Here is a 27,234-nt window from a genome sequence, read left to right as displayed (position 1 = left end):
CCTTCCTGCTTATGAAAAAGAAAGTTTTTAATGTCCAGAAATCTTTATTATCCCTTTGGCATTTTGTTTTATTTTCAGCTTAATTGCCTATTGATGTCAAAGTGGATTTTTCCGATTTCTTATTTAAGTCTCTTAGTTGTCAGTATAGGGAAGGAGAGAGAAGAAAAAAAAAAGCCAAACCTTTCCCTTTTCACTTTCCTTTGCTGCTTCCGACTCTTCTTTGGGAGCAATGTTATTTTTTGTAAGTTTAAATTCCAGGGTACCTTGGTTGTTGCTTTTACAATTTAACCCGGTCAGCCAAAACTTTCACTTCTTATCTTCCTCCTGCACATTCTTTTCTGGTCAAGTTCTTCTTTGTGGTGGCCATTTCTGACCACCACTGCAACTGCCTTCGGGAAAGGGAGTAATGGCCAGCTGAGGGGGAGAGATGCGACTCTCCTCGACCCTGCTGGTGGTCTCCCCCCTCTTCACCACCTCTACGGGGTGGCTTAGCCCCGAAACCAGCCGGCTCGGGGCGCTCCAGCAGCGAGCCCAGACAGAAACCATGCACGATCGCGGATTTCTGTCTGTCACCGAAGCCCTTCAAACCGGAAGTCCTAGGCTGGAGTTAACTTTTGAATTCTGGAAATACATCTAAATTTATAGGAACCAAACCACTGGAGATTCCCTGCCAAGCCTAAAATATGCTAATGTTTCAGACTAAAACTTTCTCTTCATTTCGCTAAACTGACATTTCTTCACCTCTGCCCCAAGGCCAAGAAAGTATTCCCTAGTCTTTTGATGTTCTACATTTTTGAAAACGTTGGAAAAGGAAAAAATAAAGCTGGTTGTGCAAGGTAAAGAGATATGTAATTAGGTTGCCTTTAAGCCTGTATTAATTAGTAGGCGCTCATTTTTTTTTTAAAAAAAGTCTTTTCTTCATTTTTCATATTTTCATCTTCTTTAGTACCAAGAATATAGATTAAATAAAGATTCAGTAATTCAAATTGATATTTGAATATTCAAAACCATCATCAACTTTTAACGACTGCATAATCCCTTGTGGGGTGGAGTCTGGGCAACTGAATGGAGCTAGCGGAGTGTTTTAATGGTTGGATGCCCTTCCTGTCACCAATGCAGAGTTTTGTTTCAGCAAATATATTCTCATTGTGATCAGAGAGAGAAATATCTGCCTCTACCTAGGATTGAATTCACAGCCTCCTGCTTGTGAGGCAAGAGCTCCACCTCTAGGCCATCGCACCACTTCCATATTCAAAATGATATTTGAATATGCAAATTGATATATGGATATTGACTATTCAAATATCATTTTGAATATTGAATATTCTATTCTATTTCATTCCATTCCATTCTATTTTCTATATTTTAGTCCAGTACAGAGGAGAAAATTCAGTCTATTTTCTAACATACCGTATCTCAAAAATATCCATTAAAGAAGTGTTAAATGAATATGGCCCTCAGGTTCATTGTTATAAAAATTAGTTCCTCACTACTTTAATTATCCATTTTCTGCTCAGCCTTTTATTTATTTATTTATTTGCCTCACTCTTTTTTGAGACAATGAGACTAAAGGCAGCTATTGTCTTATGTTATTATTAGACTGGAGAAACAGATTGTAACCACAACAAATAAATAGTTTATTTTTGCTATTTGGCTGTCAGTCCCATGAATTCTTATTTATTTAAATAATGTCATAGTTTGAAGTATACCACTGTAACAAAAATATTTCATTCCACAAAAAAAACCATCATATCAATCTATTTATCTATTTTTGACTTCTTAAAATCAGATTTGATTATTTTTTTTCCAGATGCTAGAGGTCCTCTACTCCAAAATTTATAATAAAGTGCATATAAGTCTGAACTTCAAACTTTTAATCCTTCTGCCAATATTACTGTAATATTGTCCCACTTGCTTTCTAGGAAATAGTGTAAGCAGGGTCTTTGGAATGATGGAACAATTTTTAAATGTTTTTGTGCATAAATATGCCATTTTTTCTACTTGTGCTATTTCAACAGAAGATGGCCTAGAATGGTATAAATTCTAATGTTCTCTTCAACATGAAAGACTAGAGTGCCTTCAACCTTGATTTTACTTCTTTTATATGTATGTTAAGTGAAACCAAATATTAGGGCAAGCCACCAGTATAAAAACTGAGATGAAACTCTACTCTTGTGCTGGATGACATACATGAGAATTTATACTACATTTTAAAAATGTAGTTAAAATGCAGTCCACCATATATTTATTTCAAAATTGGGCATGGAAGGAGAGTAAACCAATGTTGCAAATATTTATCACCAACAAAAAAACCTGCAAATGTTTTCTTTTTTTTAGTTCTATATTCAAACATTTGTCACTGTCAGTTTATATATTTGCAGATTATATAGACAGTTCTTTTTTATTTTATGGTTAATACAATAGCTATTCGTAACCTCTCTCTCCATCCATCAGCTGAAAATATGCCAATTTTCTTCTCAACATCAACATATTTTTGTATGTCACTATTAATTTAACCACATAAGATACGAAACTCTAAATAAACAAAATACTGTCAATAAATCATAGTTTGTTAGCTGAGAAACATTTGTTTCTTAAGCATATGGCTAGCAAACTATCACATTTGCTTCTGGCACTATTCTCCTTAGTGTAGGGAAGATAAAACATAAACAAAGTTCCTCAAGATTGGAGACTACATCAACATCTGTGGAGGCTTCTGAGTTGGTATGCCAATCCCAGACAAATCTAGTAACTTTACATCATCAAACTCATGTTGTCATGGCGGTGTCATGTTATGTATCGTGACTTCCCCCACCTTTGCTAAACCGGGCATAGACGTGGCCAGTGTGTGACACATCTGACCCGTGGCCTGTGAGCTTGACAGTAGGAGGCAGGGGTGCTCTACACTTTCCCCCTGCCTCCTACTGAGATAAACTGCCTGTACTTTTGGCGGTCTTGGACCCAAATCGACAATTGGTACCAGTAATTCTTTGACGTTATACAATAATAAATTTTTAATTTTGAGGAATCAGGTTGGTCCTAATTTTCAGGTTTCAGAATGCACTATAAAAATAAGCAACTATCAAACCCAGGGAGAAAAAAAAAGGCTATGCCATCAATTCTACCTTTCAGTCCTAGCTCAGGAACCTTAATCCACAATAGTGTTAGCATTTCTTCTTCTGCTCTACTGTCTTGGCCTCTCCTATTATGATGCTAATGATGGAAATAGCAACTGTTGAAAGTCACCTCATTGGTTAAATCTCTGGATAGAAGATTTGGGACCACTGATCTCTTGAGTTACAGTCTTATATGTGATTTACAGTAAACCAAGACTTTTCCAAAAAACTCTGAACTTCTGAGACCTTTGTACTGTGGAGGTACAAAACCCTGTACATTTGAATTATAGAAGCTACAGTGAAGAAGAAGAATCTTATGAATAACACAACACAAAAACATTACTGCAAATGTGTCATAAATGGGGGGAGGGTTTCAACTGCTGCTTTTCACAATATTTTTTGTGTGAAATTGAGCATATGTGATCACATGTTTGCCTAAAGGCAGTAAGATAACACCGACAGAACAAAATTATTTCTCGGATTAACCCTATCGGAGTTGCTGTTTTCATCAGAACACAAAGCACTAAATCATAACAATGCTATTTTCAGGTCCAAAGGGGATCTCTTAAATAGTTGCAGTTGTGTGCCACTCAATGTTTACATATTGCTCCTGCATGATATTACCTGCACCTTTAAACATCAGGCATGTAAAAGAACAAAAAGTTGCTAATTTTGAAGCCAATTCAGTCAATGCCTTGATAAAAGGTTGATTTCCTCAACTGATATTCACTGCTGCAATACACTTAACTACTTACTTGAAAAGTTCATTCCTCATTATAGCACGGTTTGTCTGAGGATCGATTGCATAGATCATGAGGTCAGATTTGGAATAATCTTCTTCTGAATATCCATCACCATATCTGCGAGCACCAATGGATTCCACCACCACTTTGGCACCAGGAATCTGGTCTTGAACATAGCGTTCCAAAATCCTGATAATGGAAAACTCTTGGTAATTTATTAGCTCTATTCTTTGACTTATTTACAGTTAGACAAAAAATGTTAAAATCTTAAAATATTGTAAAGAAAATTGTTTAACAACAAGGAAGGAAGGAAGGAAGGAAGGAAGGAAGGAAGGAAGGAAGGAAGGAAAGAAAGAAAGAAAGAAAGAAAGAAAGAAAGAAAGAAAGAAAGAAAGAAAGAAGGAAGGAAGGAAGGAAGGAAGGAAAGAAAGAAAGAAAGAAAGAAAGAAAGAAAGAAAGAAAGAAAGAAAGAAAGAAAGAAAGAAAGAAAGAAAGAAAGAAGGAAGGAAGGAAGGAAAGAAGGAAAGGGAAGGAAGAAAAGTCATCCAGAAAAACTAGTTTCAAGTGTGGGGTAATTAATTCTACCTCTTAGGGTTATATTAGGACTTGAATTTTAAATGGTTTGAAGGGAAATTGCAAAGATATTTTACAGAGGGAACTGGTAGGCATGATAAAGGAATAGGTTTTTATCTTTTTTACCGAAGCTATTACATTCCACAAACTACACTCACAGTGAAATGAATTAAGTATATAACACAGAAGTGGCCATACATCTCACATGCATAAGATTTATGCCTCTGAGAAAAATTGGAGTGCCGGATTGTCAGGCATACCAGGACGGAATAAGTAAGACTGGCAGTTAAGCCACAGGTATTTTCAGAAATGGAAAAAGTTGTTAACAGATTGTTTAAAAAATGCCAGTGTATGTTAGCAACCTCGAAAACATTGCTGATAATTATTGAAGATCCAGCCAATTTCCTCTATCAACATAAATAAACTTCCATAAATATTGTCTCATGCTTTTGACTCTTCAAAAGTAGTCTATGTGGCACAGCAACAGCGATTTAAATAAATATCACTAGTATTTATGGGGTGTGACAACCCCTTCCTTAACAACCACCTGACTTAGCAATGGAATTTCTGGTCCCAATTGTGAAGGACTATCTGTATTACTTTTGCTAACAGTACTATGAACAACAACAAGATCGATATCTTGGATAAACTTATCGACTCTTGGAGGTTTAGATTGACACTGTGAAACCCTGTTTTAGACGGAGTCCTAGTGATTACTCATCTTCCACAGGACCAGATCAGTTCTTTCTCACTTAGTATGAGCAACAGCAGCCCAAAACTATTTTCTGAGTTCTTTACTTAAGAGTTATGATGTATGCCAGGGGTGCCAAGGTGGTGGCCCCTGGACCGGATGCCTCACATGTAGGCTACACCCATCCTAGCTCCTAGAATGGGAAAAACGTTGTGATACGTCGTGTGATGGCATGGTGTTGACACCTGTGATGTATGCTATGATCCACGTAGCTTTGCTCAGTACTGAATATGAACATTTTTATTTTATTAGACAGTGAGTTGGGCAACATATAAATTTAATAAATGAATACTTTTTAACAATTATTTATTTATTCATTTACTTACTTGCTTACTTATTTGCTTACTTACTTACTTAATTTACCTACTATTTTTACAAACAACTCAAGGCGGCAAACATATCCAACATATTCCTCCTCCTATTTTCCCCACAATTCTGTGAGATTGTGTAACTGGCCCATGGTCACCCAACTGTCTTTCATGGTTAAGGCAGAACAATATATATTGCATATTATATTATAATCATACTTTAAAAAGGGAAATCTAATAAGATCCTCAATCTCACAAACTATTTTTTTTTATAACTGTGAAGTAATTATTATTACTTTTCTGAAAACCAAGTATTTTTTACCTTAAAAGTTAGTATCATGCACAGGATGGCAAGCTTTCATTAATGTTACAAATGATTAATACATTTTAATAATTTAATTGTACTGCTGGAGGTCCCCATGTCTTTTTAAAATAAAAAATAGGGGGAAAACATAGTTTCTAATAGGGCCAGGTTTTTGTTTTGTTTTACTAAAAAGTCAACTATAGTAGAGTTTTTTTTTAATATTTTGAAAAAAGGAAAGTGGGATTTATCTTGCAATGGCCAGCCTGAGTTTCCCTGCTGCAGTTGCTACATTCTTTGATTCCTTTCCAGCTCTGCATACTAATTCAAAAGAAAGCTGTGCAAAGCTAATTAAGCTCAGAGAAGCCCCTTCAGCAAATACTTCGGTTAATTTATACTTTTATATATACTCTAAATTGGGTTGATCAATCAGTAGACAGGGACACAACACAGATGATTCTAGTCACATGGCTTTGGAGATGGATTCACAGAATACATGAAAAGGATCTAAGTTTTGACTCATCAAATCATAATGTTTCTTGGGAGTTTCCGGTTTGTCGGCTTCGAGCGGTAGGGATTCACGAAGCTGCGCGATCCCTGCCGCGCTAGCCGTTTGGGGCTCCGATCCGGACGGGTGCGGAGCAAGGCTGCCCTGCAGGGGTAGCTGAAGGTAAGGGGATCCGGAGGAAGGGTCTGGGGTGTTGCAGACCCCCTCCCTGGCCGGCAGAACCCCCTTTTACCAGGACGGTGCAGCGGCAGTCCGTAATGGCCGCCACAAAGAAGTCGGCAGCCGGGCAAGTATGCGCAGGAGGAAGAAGAGAAAGTTATTGAAAGTGAAAGTTCTTCTTGGTCGACCCAGGGCTTTGAGATTTATCTAATTTAATTCCTGGAAAAGATGGTTCTTTGATGATTTTTTCCACAAGAGAAATAAAAGCGGCAATTTTGAGGTGCTGAAAGGAAAGTTTACTCTCCTCCCGACGGAATTAAGCCGGAAGGGAGAGGATAAAGAAAATATATAAATCTGGATCTTGTTGGAGGAGATGCCTTGAAGATTTGAGGACAGAAACATAATTTTAATAAGGCTTTAAAATATAGATTTGGACTCTCTTTTTATTGTTTGATACCACCCCTGGAAGGGAAGGGGGAATTTTGGCTTGCTTGGATTTATTGAGGATTGTGGATTTTGGGATTGTTTTACCTTTTTCTCGGAATATTTGGTTGGTGTAAGAAGAAAGAGGAATAAAGAAAAGAAAAGATTTATTTATAATGGCTTTCCCTTTTGAAGACCTGAGGGATGAATATGAGCAAACAAAAGCAGCCTGCAAAGATGGTATGGAAAAAGCTTTTCTATTTCTAGAAATGGCGCTGGTTAATTACCAACAGACAATGAAACAGATGGAAACAGAAGAACAACAACAAGGAAAAGACGAAGACGCCATCTTTATTGAATCCCAAAACTTATCTAAGGAAGAAGGAAGGAAGAGAGCAAGGAAAATGAAGGACTTAAGATCTAAAAAAACATTTGAGAAAGAGAAAATATGATGCAAAGTAAATATAATGATAGCAAACAAGAGAAAAAGGGAACACAACAGAGAAGGGATCCCAGCAAGGCAGAGGTTAGAAGAAGAAGGGGGTAGGAAGATTTGGTGGGGGAAGAAAGAAAGAGGAAAGGCGGAGAAAAGCCTCAAAGTTTTAAAATTGGATGGGAGAAGAGGAATTTTTTTAGGGACAAAGGATGAAATATAAACTTCTGTAAGAAAGATTCTGCTAGGTACAGAAGATGGTATTGTAACATTTATATTTGAAATAGTAAATTAGAATGGTTTAAGATTTAATAAGAAATTAAAATGTTGAAGTCTTTAATAATGATTGATTTTTAAAATGTAATAAAATATTGAAGGAAAGGAGGATACAATGTATTTAAACATTTTTGGTGGATAGAATGTACCAAGCAGAACCGAATTGGGTATTTGTTATGTTGAATGTTAATTTTACTAACTTAGGGGAGGATAGAAAGGCATCATACTCTGATTAGTGATTTCAGGAGAAATTCTTTTTATTATAAGAAGAGATAGAGGGATAATGAATGGGCAAAAGATATAAATATAATGATTTAATTAAGATGGATTAAATAAGATAGAATTGTGAAGAGTGATATGCGCTGCCCATGCAAAGAGAGGTAACTGGGGCCAAGGTACTTTACTAAAAGATTTTTTTTATGTTTGTTTGTGTTTGTTTGTGTTTTATGAGAATATTGGGGAATTTCTGTAGAAAGACAGGAAAAGATTTAAATATGTAATGATTTGTTTGTTGTTGAAATTTTTAATAAAACTTGTTTTTTTTTAAAAAAAATCATAATGTTTCTTGAGCCAAGTTAAAAAAAAAATAGGGACTGCACAGATTCCTTGTACCAAAGCTTAGTAGGATTGGCTGAACCATATTTAGTGGAGTTGTTTAGGGACTTATTTAGTTTGACTAATCTCTAGGTTTTTTAAAAAATATGGTTTTATGATTTACCACTGATGTTACAGTCTTTAGATATCTGCAATGTGCTTTACATGGGGTGCCCTTGAAGATCAGTCAGGAACTACAAATCCATAAATCCAGAAATACAATATTGGTTGTCTGTAAGGGTGTCAAGCTGTTACACGAGATGTACTAACTCTCGGTTTCCTTTGTGGTGCAATTTAATGTACTATTACCACATTTAGAACCCTATTGGCATAGGACCAAGTTGTATATGGAAACGCCAATCCCTGAGAGTATCTGCGTACCCTACCAGATTGAATAGAGTAGGCCAGGGCTCTTCAAACTTGTCAAGTTTAAGACTTGTGGACTTCAACTCCCAGAAATTCCTCCTCCAATCATGTTAGCTCAGAAATTCTGGGAGTTGAAGTCCACAAGTCTTAAACTTGACAAGTCTGAAGACCCTTGGAGTAGGCAGACTGCAATCTTTTCATCTAGTGGGACCTTGGAAGTGCACCTTTTCTGTGGCTATCCTATGGAATAGAATTCCCCAACTTTTCTGGCTTTGAGGACTGGCAGAGGCGTGTGTGGAGTGGGGATGGTTCCTTGTGAAGGGCTGGCAAGTATGTGCATGCAGTTCCATTTGCACAAGTGGTATTCATGTGCGCCAACTGCTCACATGAATGGAACATGCATACAGATGCTCGCCTGCTGGTCGTTCAAGTGGGGATATGTGTGCTTGCGTGTGCACTCCCCCGCCATTTCCACAGCCCAGTTGCAAACAACTCAGAGGCCCACAGGTTAGGGGGACCCTGTTATAAAACACTCTCCACACAGACTTCTTGGCAGGTTTCCACCTTTTTAAGCTTTCAGAAAACTATTAAGACATGGCTTTTTAAAATGGGTAGAATGAAGATGTCTGAAGTTGGTTGTGGGGTTGATTAAGGCACCATGTTCTGTTTTGGTTTTATGCTTTATGCTTTTTATATTTATGGGTTACATTGTTGTTAAGAGGTGCTCAAGATTATATTTTTAAGTTAGGAAGCCATGCAAATCAGTAAATTACAAAAATTGTATGTTTTTGAATCAGTACATTTTTAATCATAAGTGACTTTTTGGTGGTTACGGAATGAAGATATTCATTACCCTATAAGTTGATCTTTGCTTTGTTCTACAAGAGTAGGAGGAACATTTGACACAATGACTTGCATATCCAGCTGGTTGACTACTGAGACCTGAAACAGAAAAACAAAAATATAAAGGAGTCTGCAAAGCATGTAATATACGTGAAATAGAAAGTGCATCTCATTTAAGAATTTCCTTGGATTCCCAGCAGTTTGGAGCTTGAATGGAGAAACTTATTATAATAAAATAACATGACAATTTCCTCTCCTTAAACCTGGTGGGATTTAAAAAGCACAAAATATGGGTGCAATGCCATTTTTTTTTTAAAAAAGACATGCTTTCATTTAAACAAGCCACATTTTATTATTAAATGATATACAAGACACCATCACTTGTGTATTGCCTTTTGTATTTTAACTATACAATATCTGTCTGCTGTTTTGTATCTTTTTATCTCAAAATTCACTCTCCAAATTGTACACTGGGTATAGGATTTGTGACACCAAATTGATCCTCAGTGACATTATCCATATTTAAAACAGACCATTTCCTACAGTGGTGGAATTCAAAAACTTTAACACCAGTTTGGTGGGCGTGGCTTGGTGGGTGCGCTTTGCGCGTGTGGACACACTTTGCATGCACACGCATGCCAAATGTGCACTTTGCGCAGGCGCAGAGGCATTCCAACTCGCTTCCTGCAAGCCTGCACTCTCCTGGTCCCTTCAGTAGCTGCCGCGTGGCACTCTGCTGTGCCACGCAAAGCAGCTACACTTCAAAAGCAGAGGATAAAGTGAGTATGGGAGCCCTTACAGGTGGGCGGGCCCAACAGCAGAGTGGCGGAGAGAACCAGTTTGGTCTCCGCTGCTCATTGCTGCTACCGGCTCGGCAGAACCAGACCGAACCAGTAGAATACCACCACTGATTTCCTATCGGTCTCTATCCATCTATCTATAATAGGAAGAGAAACAGAGCTGGAAAATCTCAAATCATATGGACTTCTGTACAGGTAGTCCTCAACTTAGAACAATTTGTTTAGTGACTGTTTGAAGTTACAACAGCACTAAGTAAAGTGCTTTATGACCATTTTTCACACTTACAACCTTGCCAGCATCCCCATAATAATGTGATTCAAAATTCAGATACGTGGTGACTGACTCATCCTTATGACGGTTGCAGTGTCCTGGAATCACGTGACCACCTTTAGAAAACAGATTCACTTAAAACTAACTTAACAACTGCAGTGATTCACCTAACGGTGGCAAGAAAAAGTGTAAAATGGACCAAAATTCACTTAACAACTGTCTCACTAAACAACAAAAATGTTGGGCTCAATTGTGGGCATAGATCAAGGACTACCTGTAGATAGAGTACACAAGGAGGGCAATCACTAAGAGAATTAATCCCCTTGAACATTGAAAGAGCTGATCAAGCTGTGCTTCTACTTGCCCTTCACCTCAAATGCAGTTTAATCTTGGTTGCAAGAATGGAGTGTTGTCAGGAATTTTTTGAATGAATAGCATAATCTATTTGCAACCGAGGCTGCTAAAAGAAATAATTCATAATTTTCTTGGCCATGTAAGAGTATTCTTTTTTCAACTTATCTAGGTAGGAAACAGAAGTATTTGGATTGCTGACAAAGAATGAAATTGATACATTGACCTCTACAGCTCACACATTAGTGAAGTAACTTAAGCTAAACCATTGGTAAGCCAGCATACAAATTCTATTATAGTACCAACCAATATCAGTGTACAGCTAAAGCAAACGGTTTATATGCATGCAAATTATAAAACACATTTCCTGATGTATGTACACTTGACCAAACTAAGTCTCTTAAGAAGGTCAAATTTCATTTCACTTTCTGAGTACTTGAATTGCATAAGTAGCTTGCCTTCTTAATGGCTTTTAAAACTATTTAATCATTGGGATGTGGGAAATTATATTCTGCTAGGCCAGTGGTGGCTAACCTTTTTGGTTAGCCTGTGTCAAAAATTGTGCGAGCTCACGTGCCAGCACCCAGAAGGCAATGTGCTCCCCCCCCAATGCTCCCTGCGCATTTGCTCACAATCCCATCTCTGGGAGGTCGAAAAAGGCCTCAAACCAGGCATCACAGCTGATGTTTGGCTGGTTTGAGGCCTTTTTCAGCCTCCCAGAGGCTTGAAAAAAGCCTCTGCAGGCCGAATAGGCCTCTTTTGTCACTTCCAGTATTACAGGAAGTGATGAAACTGGCCTATTTGGCCTGCAGAGGCTTTTTTCAAGGCTCTGGGAGGCCGAAAAAGGCCTCAAACCAGCCAAAAATCAGCTGTGAGGCACGCGCATGCATAGTGAGGTACATTTGCCTGCGGCTCACATGCTAGCACAAATGGCTCTGTGTGCCACATGTGCCATAGGTTCGCCATCACGGTGCTAGGCTATGAAAAGTTTCAGCATTTCACCATATAAGTCTTTTAGTTAAATAAACACATGCACACAAGACCTTGAGGGGAAAATCCTGGGACTCTTCCAAGCAGAGATGGAGCAATTGACTTAAAAAAATTCAAATGTGGCAGACAATTTTTTTTGTGTGTGTGGGTAACTATCATCTTGGGATTTTTTTCTCTACTTTATTTGTATTTCAAAATGTTACTAATAAAGCTTTTTTTTTTTTAAAGTAAAATTGCCCCTTCCTCAGCTACCAAGTCTTGTAATCATGGCACAAAGCAGAACTAATTCAGTTTTGCTGCAAGGGACTTAATGTCACTGTGGAGGTAAAACCATTTCATTGGCTTGTAGTGGGAGAAATATCACAAGGTACGTTCAGTACCAAGAACAGCGGCAAACAGACTGAGGGTCCGCTCGGCAATAAATGTTAACCATTTATTGTGCTAACAGAGCTTGCTAACCACGGCTGCTTGGTTCCCAATAATAGCAGCTGATCGACCCCTCTGACAGCCCTTTTATACTCAGCTGTCAGAGCCTTTAACCAATCAGAGCGCTTCTCTGTTCCCACTGGGGAAATGGACCAGAGTGAGAACAGGACACAACAAGGTATATCTGGCTTGCCTTGCACCCACCTGCATTACTATCACACTAACGTCTCTTCTCAGAATAGATGCCAAATAGAGGATACAAAATACGGTAAGGCCAACCTATTGCTATGCTATCAGGGCAGACATTGAAAGAGTAGAATGATTCTCCTTATTATATTGTGCAGGTAAGGAAGAGGTTATTGCTTTGGACAAGACTGAGCAAAGCTTCTAAACAAGGACAAAGAAAAATGAAGAGCAAGGTTCTGGCTGTCAATTCCCTATGCCCAGTTACCGCTCCAAAAAGGCATGCGATGATTAATTGGTGATGCCCTACAACTAAACCTGCCTGACTTCACAGTATCCCAAAATATACAGTGATCTGAAAATCTCTGAAGAATCCAAAATGACTCCTGTTAAAACTGGAGTATTATCCAAAGACAGAATCTATTTTGTCTGTTCTCTATTCTAGAGGCATTTAGGGCAACATTCAATCTCTCCCTCTTTCCCTCTCATCCATCCCATCCATCCATCCATCCATCCACCCAAAGGAAACACCAGCCTGCTTTGCTTTCTAAAGAGAGATTTTGAATGACAAAATATTTGAGACAGCACAAGAAATCAGGGTACAATTTCTTTTTGAAATTCAACAAAACTACTTTTGGTAATGTTATTGAACTAAAAGTAAAGCACTGTTATAAGTTATAAGTAATGAAATTAACCATTACTTATGGTTATAAGTAATGAAAATTGATTTCAACTTTAATTGTGTCACAAATGGATAATTTAGGCTACATAATATTTCCAGCTGAAAATGTTTTCTAGTTCTATACATACATCTGCCTTTTTCTGCAAACCCCAGGGATGTAAGCTAAAAGTAAGTGACTATCTAGAAGAACATGCATAACTATATTTGTGTGTGTTTGTGTATGGATGGATGGAAGTATTTGAAAACAATTCGAAAATGCCCTTAACTTTTTAGTGATCTGCAATTCCCCGCCCCACTCTATAGCAGGAGTGGTAAATTATGACTTGCGGACTTCAACCCCATAATTCTGGGAGTTGATCCATAAAGGGGACATAGCTTCCCTCTTCTATAGCATCTCAAGCTATCCAGTTCAGTCCTGTATATTCAGATAAACATTTGTCTAGGATTTGTGACAGAAGACTTTTCAATGCATACATTGATTCTAAACAAGTTCCCTTTCAATGAATTAAGTTCCTTTTCTTAAAATAAGTGAAACCAAATCTACAAGCACAAATGTGCATGCATTAAATGTGCATTAAGAGTTGTTAACCTAATCCAGTGTAGCTTTTTCTCCGGTAATATCACACTGCTAACTAGAGCATACAAAATATTTGCTAGACCAATACTTGAATACAGCTCATCAGTCTGGAACCCACATTACGGATCTGATATTAACTCAGTTGAGAAAGTCCAGAAATATTTCACAAGAACTCTTCTATTCGTTGCAGAATACCTTATGCCACCAGACTTGAAATTCTAGACCTAGAAAACCTTGAATTATGCCGCCTTCGGTCCAATCTAAGTATAGTACATAAAATTATATATTGCAACGTCCTACCTGTCAATGAATACTTCAGCTTCAACCATAACAATACAAGAGCACACAATAGATACAAGCTCAAGGTAAACCGCTCCAAACTTGATTGCAGGAAATACGACTTCAGCAACAGAGTGGTTGATGTCTGGAATACTCTACCTGACTCTGTGGTTTCTTCCCTAAAACTTTAACCTTAGACTGTCTACTTATTGACCTCACCCCTTTCCTAAGAGGTCTGTAGGGGGCGTGCATAAGCGCACCAACGTGCCTACCGTCCCTGTCCTATTGTTTCTTTTTTTTATATGTATCCATTTCATGTATTCATAACCATGCTTATACTTATACCCGTTATCTTATAATCACTTGACAAAATAAAATAAATAAATAAAATAAAATAAATATTCACGCACACCCACACAACAATACACAGTGCTTCCTTCCTTTCTGAGAAAGTTATAAAATACCCATGATTTCTCTCTTCAACCAATCCCAGTAAAAATTAAAAAGGTCCATTAGACATCATGCCCAATGTTAACTTTGCCCTGTCCTGAAGCACAATGGGGACAATTACACATATGCATGATTTCAAAGGAAATGTAATGAATGTTTAACAAGAAATAATTTTATTTAATAAATGAAGCTAACTCTCGAGATAAATGAAGCCAATTCTCTAGACGTAAAAAATAAATTATTGGAGAAAGAAATATACAGAAAAACAAAAGAAGGAAAATTTTTAAAAAACCCAGTCACACAATCTATATATATAAAAGCGAAATACCACTCATGCATCATCATGAAATCTCCAGAACCGTAAAGCCTACAAATTTGAAATTTGGCACACATGTTCCTCTTGGCTTCTAGGTGCTCACTAAGAAAGGATTTTTCAAAATGACCATCAGAGCATTAGTATTTCCTATATTATTATTAACACGCTCTGATGCTAAGGAGTTTTACTCCCTCTCCCCACCTGAAAAGAAATCTCTTCCAAATGCAAAACACAAGCAGAGGAGAGGAGTTTCAGATTCAGTTTTACAGCACCAAGCAGCTTTAGTAAAGAATAGTTGACCTAAGCCACGCCCAGGCTCCTTGCTGTCTTCTTGCTCACACAGCAAATACTGTTTCAGTTTCCAAACAGCCCCCCACTCTCTCACACACTGACAGGACACTAGCCAGATAAATACTGAAGGATGCTGATAGGTAGAGGCAGAGTCCCCCCCTTGTTTTCCTCCCCAAAAATTAAGCCTGGTCTCATAGTTTCCTAGCGAAGCATGGGTATCGAGCTAGTTCCAGATAAAATAAAATATTAGAAGCTTGTAAAGAAATATTTTTATTATAAGTCAAATACATATCAGCATCCTCAAGTGGTAGATAAGACTTGTTTTTGCCATAGCAAGCATCAGCAACAAAAGGCTTGCAGCTAACTCATTGTCAAGGTGCTGCTTTAAAGCCCTTCATCACTTGGGACCAGGTTATCTGAGGGGCTGTCTCTTGCCAGTCACATCTACACAACCCATCGGAGATGAGGGGAGGGCAAGGAATGTTGCGAGTCCCATCCTTTAAGGAGTTATAACTGGTAGGACCGAGAAGAAGGGCCTTCTCCTTGGTGGCTACCTCCCTTTGGAATATCATCCCTTCAGAAATTAGACTGGCCCCTACTTTGACACTCTTTCATAAGGTCCTGAAGATTTGGTCTTGCTAGCAAACCAGGGGAACCCAGAGTGGGATGGGGCCCATCAAGATGACCACAATGCTGGGAGGAAGGCATTGTTTTTATTTATTTTTCTGTATTGTGTTTTTATCGCTTGGAATCCACCATTAGTGCGAACAAGCAAGCGGCTATATACATTTTCTAAATAAATAAATAAATAAATACATTAACTGCAACAGCAGCTCAGTATAATGCAGTCAGATCAAAAATTACCAAGACAAATGCCTGCCAAAACAAGTGAATCATTCTACATAAAACATACAAGAATGATCTTCGGAAAGGAGCTAGTCAATCATACTTACAAGTACATCTGATTTGTTGCTCAACCCTTTTCCATAATTGTCCGTTGCGATGGCCTGAAACTTGAAATAAGATCGTCGCATGTTTTTGAAGAGCATTGCTGTTTTGATCAGTCCTGTATATGGTTCAATCACAAAGCCTTCCTTGCCATCCTTGATTGGAGGGATGATGAGTCTGTACTGCATGGCACTATAGTTGCCGGTATCTTTATCATGGGCCTGATGGGTACAAATGAGAGGTGACATGAGAAAAAAAAATCTATGTGGGGACCTTGGTACTCTCTGAGCTTGGTTGTTCTTTCCCCCCAGAGACATTTCATTACCCAACTAAGTAAGATCCTCAGTGCTAGAAGGGACTGAGGTTTGCTCTCTGTTTAGACCCATTAATATATTCATTTTCATTCATAAATATAATATATCCATATTAAATAAAGTAAACTGAAAGGTATTGTGTAGAATATCAATGACAGCACAAATTCTGAAATACAAACATTTTGTTGTGCCGTACATTTTTAGCATCATCAAGATTTACAAAAGGAATTAGATCATCCAAAATGGGGAATTCAAAAAGGGGAATTTATAGAACTATAGGAGCTCACAGAATTGCCTAAAATATTACTAAAGAATATACGTTATCAGTGAAAAACACTTCTTCCATATTGATAGACATCCATGGAAAAGTTCATCCAAAATTAAATTTTAGAGTGCCACTAGTGAAATGAAAAGGTTAAGCAATATTTAATAGTTTATTTAAGACATAGATCATGATTTTGCCAGACTGTATAACTGTTACTATGCCGGATGACTGACATAGAGACTTTAATCAAGATTTGACTAGTTCTGTATTACCTGTTCAGTTAGAAGGCAGTTGTAAAACACAAGCTAGAAACCAAGAATATTTAAAGAATTACCATAATCTTTTCTAAAAATAAAGATTGACCTTTGTAGAAAGTTAGCACCCAGTCTTCTCCTAGAAGAATGAAATATTCCAGGAAATATTAAAGGCAGAATATTATATTTTCCCTAAAGGAGAAACATGTTTCTAAAGACACAAACTCAAAGCCTCAGCTCCCGGACCTCCCCTCGCAGATATTTTGATGCCACCTATCTACAAGATAAAAGGCTGGGCCAGCTTATCTACAAAACAAAAGACCTTCACCCTGAGGACATAATAGGACTAGCCCTCTACCCATCTCACCACATGGCACCTGGAAAGATTGCATCACCCAGCAAGGTTCAACCAAGCCTTGGACTCAAGACAGTCTATAAAGTTACCCCTGCATGGCCCCGTGGGAGTCTGACAACCAATCAGAATACATGCCCTTGCCACAGGAACAGGAAGCAAGTTCAAAGCCCAAGAGGGAGTTTAAATCTCTCTCTCTCTCTCCCTCTCTCTCTCTCTCTCTCTCCCTCCCTCCCTCTCTCTCTCTCCCCTCCCCCATATGCTCAATTGCCCAAGACCTCAAACCACATGGTCCTGTCCAACATTAAACCATCTTTCCAAACAGCCTCCATGTTTCCAGTGTCTTTCTCCCCACTTGGAACTGAACCCAGAAGGACATTTCTTCTACCACCTTGAAACTTTAATTCCTAGAATGGAATTAAATTACTTTGCATTCCCCCATATATATATTTTTTCAAATATTAAAGTTTTCAGTTTAAAAACATGAAAACGCCCCATCAACTGTATATTTACAACAAATACAAAATAAATCAGTGTGTGTTTGTGGACGTGTGTGTGTGTGTGTGTGTGTGTGTTTGTGTAGTGGGAAAAGAGATTTTGGCTTAAATCCACATTAAACCAGAGCATATATTTGGCTGTATATATTTCTAAAAATTTAGAAATCAAGTAGGAACGGGGACAGTTTAATGAATGCACATAAATGCATTTAAAGGTGACATAGATCAGAAATAGACTGATAGAACTGTCTCTAATTAGCACTTGATTAGAATATCAAGATTTCAACTTCTTAACATAGGTAGCACTGCTTCTTTTTATCAACTGTATTCATATGTCATTGTTATTTATTCAAAGAACTTTGAACTGAAGTGAATGGTTTTTTTTAAAGTTTTTTTTTTAAAGTTTCAATTGTTCAAGAACCACAAGAGCGAGCTTGTGTGCTGCCAGTATCAGAGTGTGCCCTGATGCTTTTTACCCGAAGGGAAAGATGGTTGCAATCCCCTTAATTTCCTATAAAGGCAAATATTTTTGTCACTTCATTAAGGAGAGACATATGAGGCCTCAAGGGTTCTGATAGGCCTGTCAGAGAAGAGAAAGAACTAGTTAATCTTAATGGAAGTATATCTTTTCCTTTGTTTATGTGACATATATAACAGGCAGATGTTTTGACAGCTCTCTATGAACAGATGCAGAGGAATAGATATGCTTTGTAACAAGGACAATTTTAATCTATTCATTAGATTAGATTTCCTAGCCGTACCACAGATAACAATAATGATCTAATACATATCGATTTTACAGTAGACAACATTGAAAAAGCACTACGCAACCTAAAACCATCTCTATCTATTGGACCGGATGGAATATGTGCCTACTTCTTAAGAAAACTATCCACTGCCATAGCCAAACCTCTAAGCATAATCTTTGAAAAATCTTTCAGAACCAGCTCCTTGCCCAACCTATGGTTACAAGCCACAGTCATCCCCATCTTCAAAAAGGGAGACCCAAGCCTAGTTGAAAATTACAGACCAATCTCCTTATGCTGCGTCACCTGTAAAGTCATGGAATCAATTATTAACCAATCCATCATCCTCCATTTAGAGACAAACAACCTACTCTCCAATAAACAATTTGGTTTCAGAAAAAAACTATCCTGTAATCTGCAACTCTTACACTGCAAAAACATATGGACTAAACAACTCGACCAGGGCAAAGCAATAGACGCAATCTACATAGACTTCTGCAAAGCCTTTGATTCAGTGGTACACGACAAACTACTCCTAAAAATAAAATCTTATGGTATCTCTGGACAACTGAATAACTGGATAGAAGCATTCCTGTCAAACAGACAACAAATGGTCAAAATTGGGAACGCCCTATCAAATCCAGTACCTGTCAATAGTGGTGTTCCCCAAGGCAGTGTTCTAGGACCAACTCTCTTCATAATCTACATAAACGACCTTTGTGATCATATCAAGAGCAATTGCGTTCTCTTCGCTGATGATGTAAAGCTGTTCAATACCACAGACAATACTACTACCCTACAAAAGATCTAGACTATGTATCTGAATGGTCTAACATATGGCAACTCAAATCTCAACAAATAAATGCTCTGTCTTACATATTGGTAAAAAAATCAGAAAATAAAATACAAGCTGAATAGTCAAGATCTTGTTGATGACCCAAGCTCTGTAAAGGACCTGGGAATACTCACCTCTAATGATCTAAGTGCTAGAGCTCACTGCAACTACATAGCCAAAAAGGCATTAAGAGTTGTTAACCTAATCCTCGTTGCTTTTTCTCTGGTAATATCTCACTACTAACCAGAGCATACAAAACATTTGCTAGACCAATACTCGAATACAGTTCATCAGTCTGGAATCCTTATCACGTATGTGATATTAACACAATTGAGAAAGTCCAGAAGTATTTCACAAGAAGAGTTCTCCACTCTTCTACCCGTTGTAGAATACCTTATGCCACCAGACTCGAAATTCTAAAACTAGAAAACCTCGAATTACGCCGTCTTCGGTCCGACTTAAGCATGGTATATAAAATCATACATTGCAATGTCCTACCTGTCAATGAATACTTCAGCTTTAACCATAACAACACAAGAGCACACAACAGATACAAACTCAAAGTAAACCGCACCAAACTTGATTGCAGGAAATACGACTTCAGCAATAGAGTGGTCAATGTCTGGAATACTCTACCCGACTCTGTAGTCTCTTCCCCAAACCCCAAAAACTTTAACCTTAGACTGTCTACTATTGACCTCACCCCTTTCCTAAGAGGTCTGTAGGGGCGTGCATAAGCGCACCAACGTGCCTACCGTCCCTGTCCTATTGTTTCTCTTATTCTTTTATTTTTCTTATATGTACCCATTTCATATATTCACAACTATGTATACACTTGTACTTATTATCTTGTAAACAATTGACAAATCAAATAAATAAATAAATAAAATAAAGATGTAACTGTATATCACTGGCTACACATTTACCCTCAGACTGAAGTAAGTTTGAAATTTTTGTTTTCCAAATTTTTATTTATTTATTTGATTTGTCAATCGCTTACAAGATAATAGATATAAGTATAAACATGAGTAAGAATACAGGAAATAATAGAATAGAATAGAACAGAACAGAACAGAACAGAACAGAACAGAATAGAATACTTTATTGGCCAATTGTGATTGGACACACAAGGAATTTGTCTTGATGTAAATATTCTCAGTATACATAAAGAAAAGGTACATTCATTAAGAATCAAGAATCATAACTGTTATGAACTAAGCAAATGCATTGGTTTTGAATCCTAACAGTTTTACTTCCACAGCAGGCTCGTAATCCTGCACTTCTGATTGGCCCTCTTTTTGACTCGTGTAGTATACAGGTCCTCAAAGGCAGGTGGGTAGTAATAGTTTTTCTGCAGTCCTAATTATCCTCTGAAGTCTGTGTCTGTCCTGTTCGGTTGCAGAACCAAACCAGACAGTTATAGAGGTGCAGATGATAGACTCAATAATTCCTCTGTAGAACTGTATTAGCAGTGGTAGTATGGGAGGGTTTCTTCTAAAGTCTACCACCATTTCTACAGCTTTGAGTGTGTTCAGTTCAAGATTGTTCCGGTTACACCATGAGGCAAGTTGTATAACCTCCTGTCTGTATGCAGATTTATCGTTGTCTCGAATGAGACCAATCACTGTTGTGTCATCAGCAAACTTCAGTATTTTAACAGATGGATCATTTGAGATGCAGTCATTGGTATATAGGGAGAAGAGAAGTGGAGATAGCACACAGCCTTGGGGGTGGGGAGCTGTGCTGATTGTATAGGTATCAGATGTGATTCCGCCTAGCTTCACCTGCTGCTTCCTGTCTGTTAGGAAGCTTATGATCCACTTACAAGTGTGTTCAGGTACCGCTAATTGGTTTAATTTACTTAAAAGAGTGTCTGGAATGATGGTATTGAATGCTGAACTGAAGTCTACAAAGAGGACCCTTGCGTAGGTATTTGGAGATTCAAGGTGTTGTAGGATGTAATGCAGAGCCATGTTAACAGCATCATCTGTCGATCTATTTGCTTGGTATGCAAACTGCATGGGATCTAACAACGGATCTGTGATGGTTTTCAGGTAGGACAGCACAAACCTTTCAAAGATTTTCAAAACTACAGATGTTAGAGCAACTGGTCTGTAGTCATTCAGTTCCTTGATGGAGGGCTTCTTTGGCACTGGGATGATGGTAGAACGTTTGAAGCAGGAAGGAACATAGCACATCTCTAATGATCTATTGAAGATTCGGGTGAAGATGGGGGCCAATTGGTCAGCACAGACTTTTAAGCAAGAAGGAGTTATTTTGTCTGGCCCTGGTGCTTTCCTGGCTTCTGTCTGTGTAATAGATCTTGCACTTCTTTTTCTGTGATCACCAGAGATTGGGGCCAGTTGTAGGAGGCTTGGCTGTTGGTGTGTTTGAGATGTGGGTTGTGGAGGTAGGTGGCTGTAGTTTCTTTTCAAACCTGCAGTAAAACACATTCAGGTCATCTACTAGTTGTTGATTTCCTTCTGCCTGGGAAGAAGGTTTGCTGAAGCCAGTTATGTTTTTAAGAGTTTTCCACATGTTTGCTGGTTCATTTGTTGAGAACTGATTCCTTAATTTTTCAGAGTAGCTTCTTTTTGCTGCTCTGATCTCTCTTGTTAATATGTTTCTGGCCTGGTTGTATAGCATTCTGTCACCTTTTCTGTAGGCTTCCTCTTTGGAATGACATAGCTGCTTAAGTTTAGCTGTGAACCAAGGTTTCATTGTTATATACATTTGCAGGTTCCTTGTTGGTACACATAAGTCTTTGCAGAAGCTAACACATGATGTTACAGTATTTGTGAGCTCATCTAGGTCTGCAGATGAAAACATTCCAATCAGTGCAATCAAGGCAGGCCTGGAGTTTCAGCTTTGCCTCATCTGACCAAGTCCTCACTGATTTAATTGTTGGTTTCATGGTTTTAAGTCTTTGTCTGTAGGCAGGTACAAGGTGAATCATGCAGTGGTCAGAGTGTCCCACAGCTGCTCATGGTAAAGACCTATAAGCATCTTTTACTGTTGTGTAGCAATGGTTTAAAGTATTTTTGCCTCTGGTGGGACAGTTTACATGCTGGAAATATTTTGGGAGCTCTTTCCTTAAATTTGCTTGATTGAAATCTCCTAAAATGATGGGAAGGGAACCTGGGTGTTTGGCTTCAGCCTCCATAATTTGATCAGCAAGAGTTCGTAATGCCTTGTTTACACAGGCTTGTGGAGGAACATACATAGCTATTGGGAGAAATGAGGAGAACTCACGTGGAGAGTAAAATGGCTTGCAGTTGATGTGTAAAGACTCTAAGTTTTCATCACAAAACTTATATATTATAGTTATATCCTGAGACCAGCTGTTGTTGATATATAAACATAATACTCCACCCTTTGTTTTACCTGATGTCTCTTCAATTCTGTCTGATCTAAATGTCTGAAATCCTGGGATATATATGGTGTTGTCCCCATGAATTTGTGGATTAAGCCAGGTTTCAGTAAAACAAAGAACAGCTGAATTATGAAAATAGGAATTCCATCTATTTAAGAGATGAATTTCATCCATCTTGTTAGCCAGTGAGCGTAAATTAGTCAGAAAGATTGAAGGGAGAGGAGTTTTTTTCCTCCTATTCCTTAGTCTGTTTAAAATTCCCGCTCGTTTACCTCGTCTCCTCTTCCGGCGTGGTTGCTTCTTTGCTTTCTTTGTTGTAATCCATAGCACCGGGGAATTGGTTAGAATCTCCTCCACATTTGCAAAGACGGTGGGGGTGGGGAATCAGAAAGCTGCTCCTTAAGGAAACATTGCCTAATTCTTAGCAGATGGTCTCGTGAGTATGAAATCCGTAGTGAATTGCAGATAATAATAAGGAATAAAGATACCATTAGAAAGCATTTCACTGAGGCAGCCATTGTCGGCACCATCTTGAAATAGGTACGAATAAATGGGGACAATAGGACAGGGACAGGAAGCACAATGGTGCACTTATGCACACCCCTTACAGACCTCTTAGGAATGGGGTGAGGTCAATAGTGGATAGTTTGAGGTTAAAGAAGGGTGGGGGGGTTAGAGGATGTAACAACAGAGTCAGGTAGTGCATTCCAGGCATTGACCACTTTGTTGCTGAAGTCATACTTTCTGCAATCAAGTTTGAAGTGGTTTACATTGAGTTTGTATCTGTTGTGTGCTCTTGTATTGTTGCAGTTGAAGCTGAAGTAGTAATTGACTGATAGGACATTGCAGCAGATAATTTTGTGTGCTACGCTTAAGTCTAACCATAGGCAGCGTAGTTCAAGGTTGTCCAAGCCCAAAATCTCAAGCCTGGTGACATAGGGTATTCTGTTGCGAGCAGCGGAGTATAGTACTCTTCTCGTGAAATACTTCTGGACTCGCTCGATTGTATTAATGTCTGATATGCAGTGCGGATTCCAGACTGATGAGCTGTATTGGAGTATTGGTCTGGCAAAAGTTTTGTATGTATTGAATAAATTAAACATGTATTGAAGTCTCTTGGCACAAGAATCCTCCTTATATGCTTTTGATTCATACATAAAAAGGAGCTATTTCATATGTTCAGCAGCAAGAGAAAGCCATTGTACATGAATGATAAATGGCTTGTAAAAGTTTTGGATTAACAAATGCATGATTTGGCTTTGTTTAGAATCGGGAAAGCAAGTTTCTATTTGTAATTATGAAAGAAGAGACAAATAATCTATACAACACATTCATGTTATGTATCAAATAGACCACAAATGAGAAAGATGATGTTCTAGGCTCACAAGAAACCACAAGAAGCTGGGTAGCTTCTAACTCCATTAGCCCACAATTAGAAATGTGACAAATAAAATTACCCACAAATTATGCTGAGATTGAACCACAGAGAATGATAACCATAGCTCAGCCACTAGTCGAGGACAATCTGTTCAAAAGTTTGATTATATAAACATCCATAAGTAACTCTTTAAATATAACAAAAAAAAAAAAAAAAAAAGCATTGCAGACAAAAGCAATAGGTTAAAATGTTCAGTTGTAAACTTGATTAGCAATAGGATTTTTGGAACCACTTTTTCCAAAAGCTTCCAAAACCTGAAAAAAACAGATGAAAAATCCCTGTAATTTTTTGCTCACTCTCATGTCTTTTATTTTTGTAAAAAAAAAAAAAGAACTATAGAAAAATGTCATAATCATTTATCAGAATGGCAATTTAGAATGTTCTGCTTGTTTTTCTGCCTGAGGATGCTATAGAACTGAGCACTTATTGTATGTGCAAAATATACTATGCATTAGATGATTCAAAACAAATCAAAAAACGTCCTTGGGCATTTATAGTACAAGAAGATAGCTTTCATTAGAACAATACAAGCTGCGGCTAGTTATGGAGAGAGTGACAATAAAATGACATTGTTAGTGGTGTTAAAAAGTCTGAAAGAAGAAAGAATACCGAAATGCAGGAACAATTCAGGAGCTGAAGACATGATGCCACACTGAGTTAGCAGGTGTATCTTTCAAGACTAAAAATATACATCAGGCTGTCAATTCCTGCAGGGAGAAAAATGCTTGTGTTTTAAAAAGCTGTTATATTTTGCTGAGAACTGTGACTGGAAACATCTGAATTTGCCATATGTTTTAGTGCTGCTAAAGTTTAGTTGAAAAAGTTCATTCATTTTTTTTATGATTTATTCGATAATTTAATGTATCAGATTAAAAATAAAATAAGAATGTCCTGATAGAATAGGTTAGAGCAGGGGTCCCCAACCACCGGGCCCCGGACCGGTACCAGTCCGTGGATCATTTTGTACCGGGCCGCAAAGAATGAATAATCGTGATTAAAATATATATATAAATATGTTTTTGCTTCCGGGTGTCTTATTTTGAAAGACAACCACTTCCGCCCTCGCCTAACTTCCGCGCTTGACTCTTTGGCGCGTATTTATCCTGCATCAGCAATGCAAGCTAGCCCTCCCAAAATGAGCCAGAAACAGAGTTCGCTGGAGTTTTTTTTTGGAAAGGGTAAGTTACGGGTTCATCGCTTATTTATTTACTGTTATTGGAACCTTCACGCCCCTACCCGGTCCTTGAAAAAGTGTTTCTGTGTGAAACTGGTCCCTGGTACAAAAAAGGTTGGGGACCACTGGGTTAGAGTGTCCCAAAGGATTCATAGTAGAATCTTCTCCCTCCTCCCATAAATTTAAGCAGCTGATTTAATGTATGCTTCTTTTATTTAAGTTTTTTTATCAGGTTTTTAAAGAGTTTTTTTTTAGTTTTTAAAGTCTTCTTTTTTTAAAAAAAAGTTAAGTCTGATGTTTTTCATTGCCAGTAAAATGTCCACTTTCCAGAAAATTTTCCTGAAGAACATTTTGCTGAGTTCAAGAAAAATGCAGAGGAATGAGATATGCAATAACAATTAGGAGGTCCAGAAGTGAAGGAATTGTGTAAAATATTTCTAATGTGACATCCATGAACATTTTCCTGTTATTGAAATATCATAAGTTTCATAATGTCTATGGAGATTCTCAATCATCCAGCTCATTGTTGCCCCAAAGGTGCTTTTTAAAAAAATATTTTTTATTCTAGAAAAAAACATTTATTTGACATACATTTAAAACAGACAAATCAACATATATCTATATCTATATCTATATCTATATCTATCTATCTATCTATCTATCTATCTATCTATCTATCTATCTATCTATCTATCTATCTATACACACACACACACACACACACACACACACACATATACATTTTACAGCGTATATTGAGCAATGGTTAATTTATCATTGACGTTATCTGCCTTGTTACAATAACTCCTTCGTTCTTTTAATGTTTTAATTTCTCTATATAGTTTATAATTAAATGCACTCTTCTGTCATTTCCATAACTTATCCAAATATCAAATATTACCTTTTCTTTAACCAATCATACCAAATGTTCCATATTTCATAATAATCATTATCTTGTTTATTTTTTAACAATTTGGTTAGGCTATCTATCTCAGCACATTCATGTATTTTTTTAATTACCATATCTTCCAAAGGAATGAAAGACAGTTTCCAGTTTTGTGCGTAGGTTATTTTGGCCGCAGTTATGATGTGCAAAATTAAATATTGATATTTTTTCTTCATGTTTAAATCTATCCTACTTAGCAGAAAGGTTTCGGGTTCAAGTTTTAAATTTTGTTTTGTTATATTTAAAATCCAATTTCTAATATTTCTCCAAAATTTCTGGGCACATGGGCAAGTCCAACACATGTGGAAATATGTTCCTTGTGCGTAGTTACATTTCCAACAGTTGGGTGGTAGGTTGGGGAACATCTTAGCCAGTCTCGCAGGAGGTAGGTGCCAGCGATGGACCATTTTGTATAAGTTTTCTTTATACGAGACTGACATGGTTAATTTGTAATTTGTTTGCCAGATGTGTTCCCGCTTATCTAATTCAATACTATGACCCACGTTTTTAGCCCAAATTATCATAGATTCTGTGACTATTTCTTCTTTTAATTTGTAATCCAAAAGATATTTATATGTTTTACTAATTGTTTTCTTTTCCTCTCCTAGCCATATTTTATCTAATTCTTGTGGGGTCATATTAAAGCCAAATTGTTCTCTATCTTTTTTATAATGGGTTTGTATTTGTGCAAAGGGCCACCATGCTATCTCCTTTCCTTGAATTTGTATTTGGCTCCTATTTTTAAGCTCTCCAGTATCATATATAGTAAATCTTTATGCCTGACAATATTTTCATAATCCAATAGATTTGGATATGTGACTGCTTCCAATGTAGATAGCCACAGTGGAACCTCTGTTATTGAAATATCATAAGTTTCATAATGTCTATGGAGATTCTCAATCATCCAGCTCATTGTTGCCCCAAAGGTGCTTTTTCAAGAGGCAACTGGACTTTTTTCTTTGAAGATGTTTCGCTTCTCACTCTACAAGCTCCTTCAGCTCTAACTGGATGGTGGGGAATGGAAGGATTTTTATTCCTTTCAGACAGCTGGAACTGCTGTCCATACTTTGGACAGAGAGGAC

At 37.7% G+C, this 27,234-nt stretch overlaps 1 protein-coding gene across 11 annotated transcripts in view; it reads right to left on the bottom strand.

Moving 5' to 3' along the window:
* The window catches only part of PCDH15 (protocadherin related 15), a 755,413-nt gene that overhangs the window by 45,676 nt on the left and 682,503 nt on the right, over nt 1-27,234 (bottom strand). For all 11 annotated transcript variants that reach the window (XM_087964118.1, XM_087964124.1, XM_087964126.1 and 8 more), the window contains 3 exons: nt 15,964-16,179; nt 9,405-9,493; nt 3,872-4,048 (listed from right to left, as the gene is read on the bottom strand). In XM_087964118.1, coding sequence (XP_087820244.1) covers nt 3,872-4,048; nt 9,405-9,493; nt 15,964-16,179 — 482 coding nt within the window. The remainder of the gene's footprint in view (nt 1-3,871; nt 4,049-9,404; nt 9,494-15,963; nt 16,180-27,234) is intronic.

This window comes from Notechis scutatus, chromosome 4 (assembly GCF_049901735.1).
Source record: "Notechis scutatus isolate UNSWTSFEM ecotype Mainland chromosome 4, rNotScu1.2, whole genome shotgun sequence".
Lineage (NCBI taxonomy): Eukaryota > Metazoa > Chordata > Lepidosauria > Squamata > Elapidae > Notechis > Notechis scutatus.
This window is presented reverse-complemented; position numbering and strand designations above follow the sequence as displayed.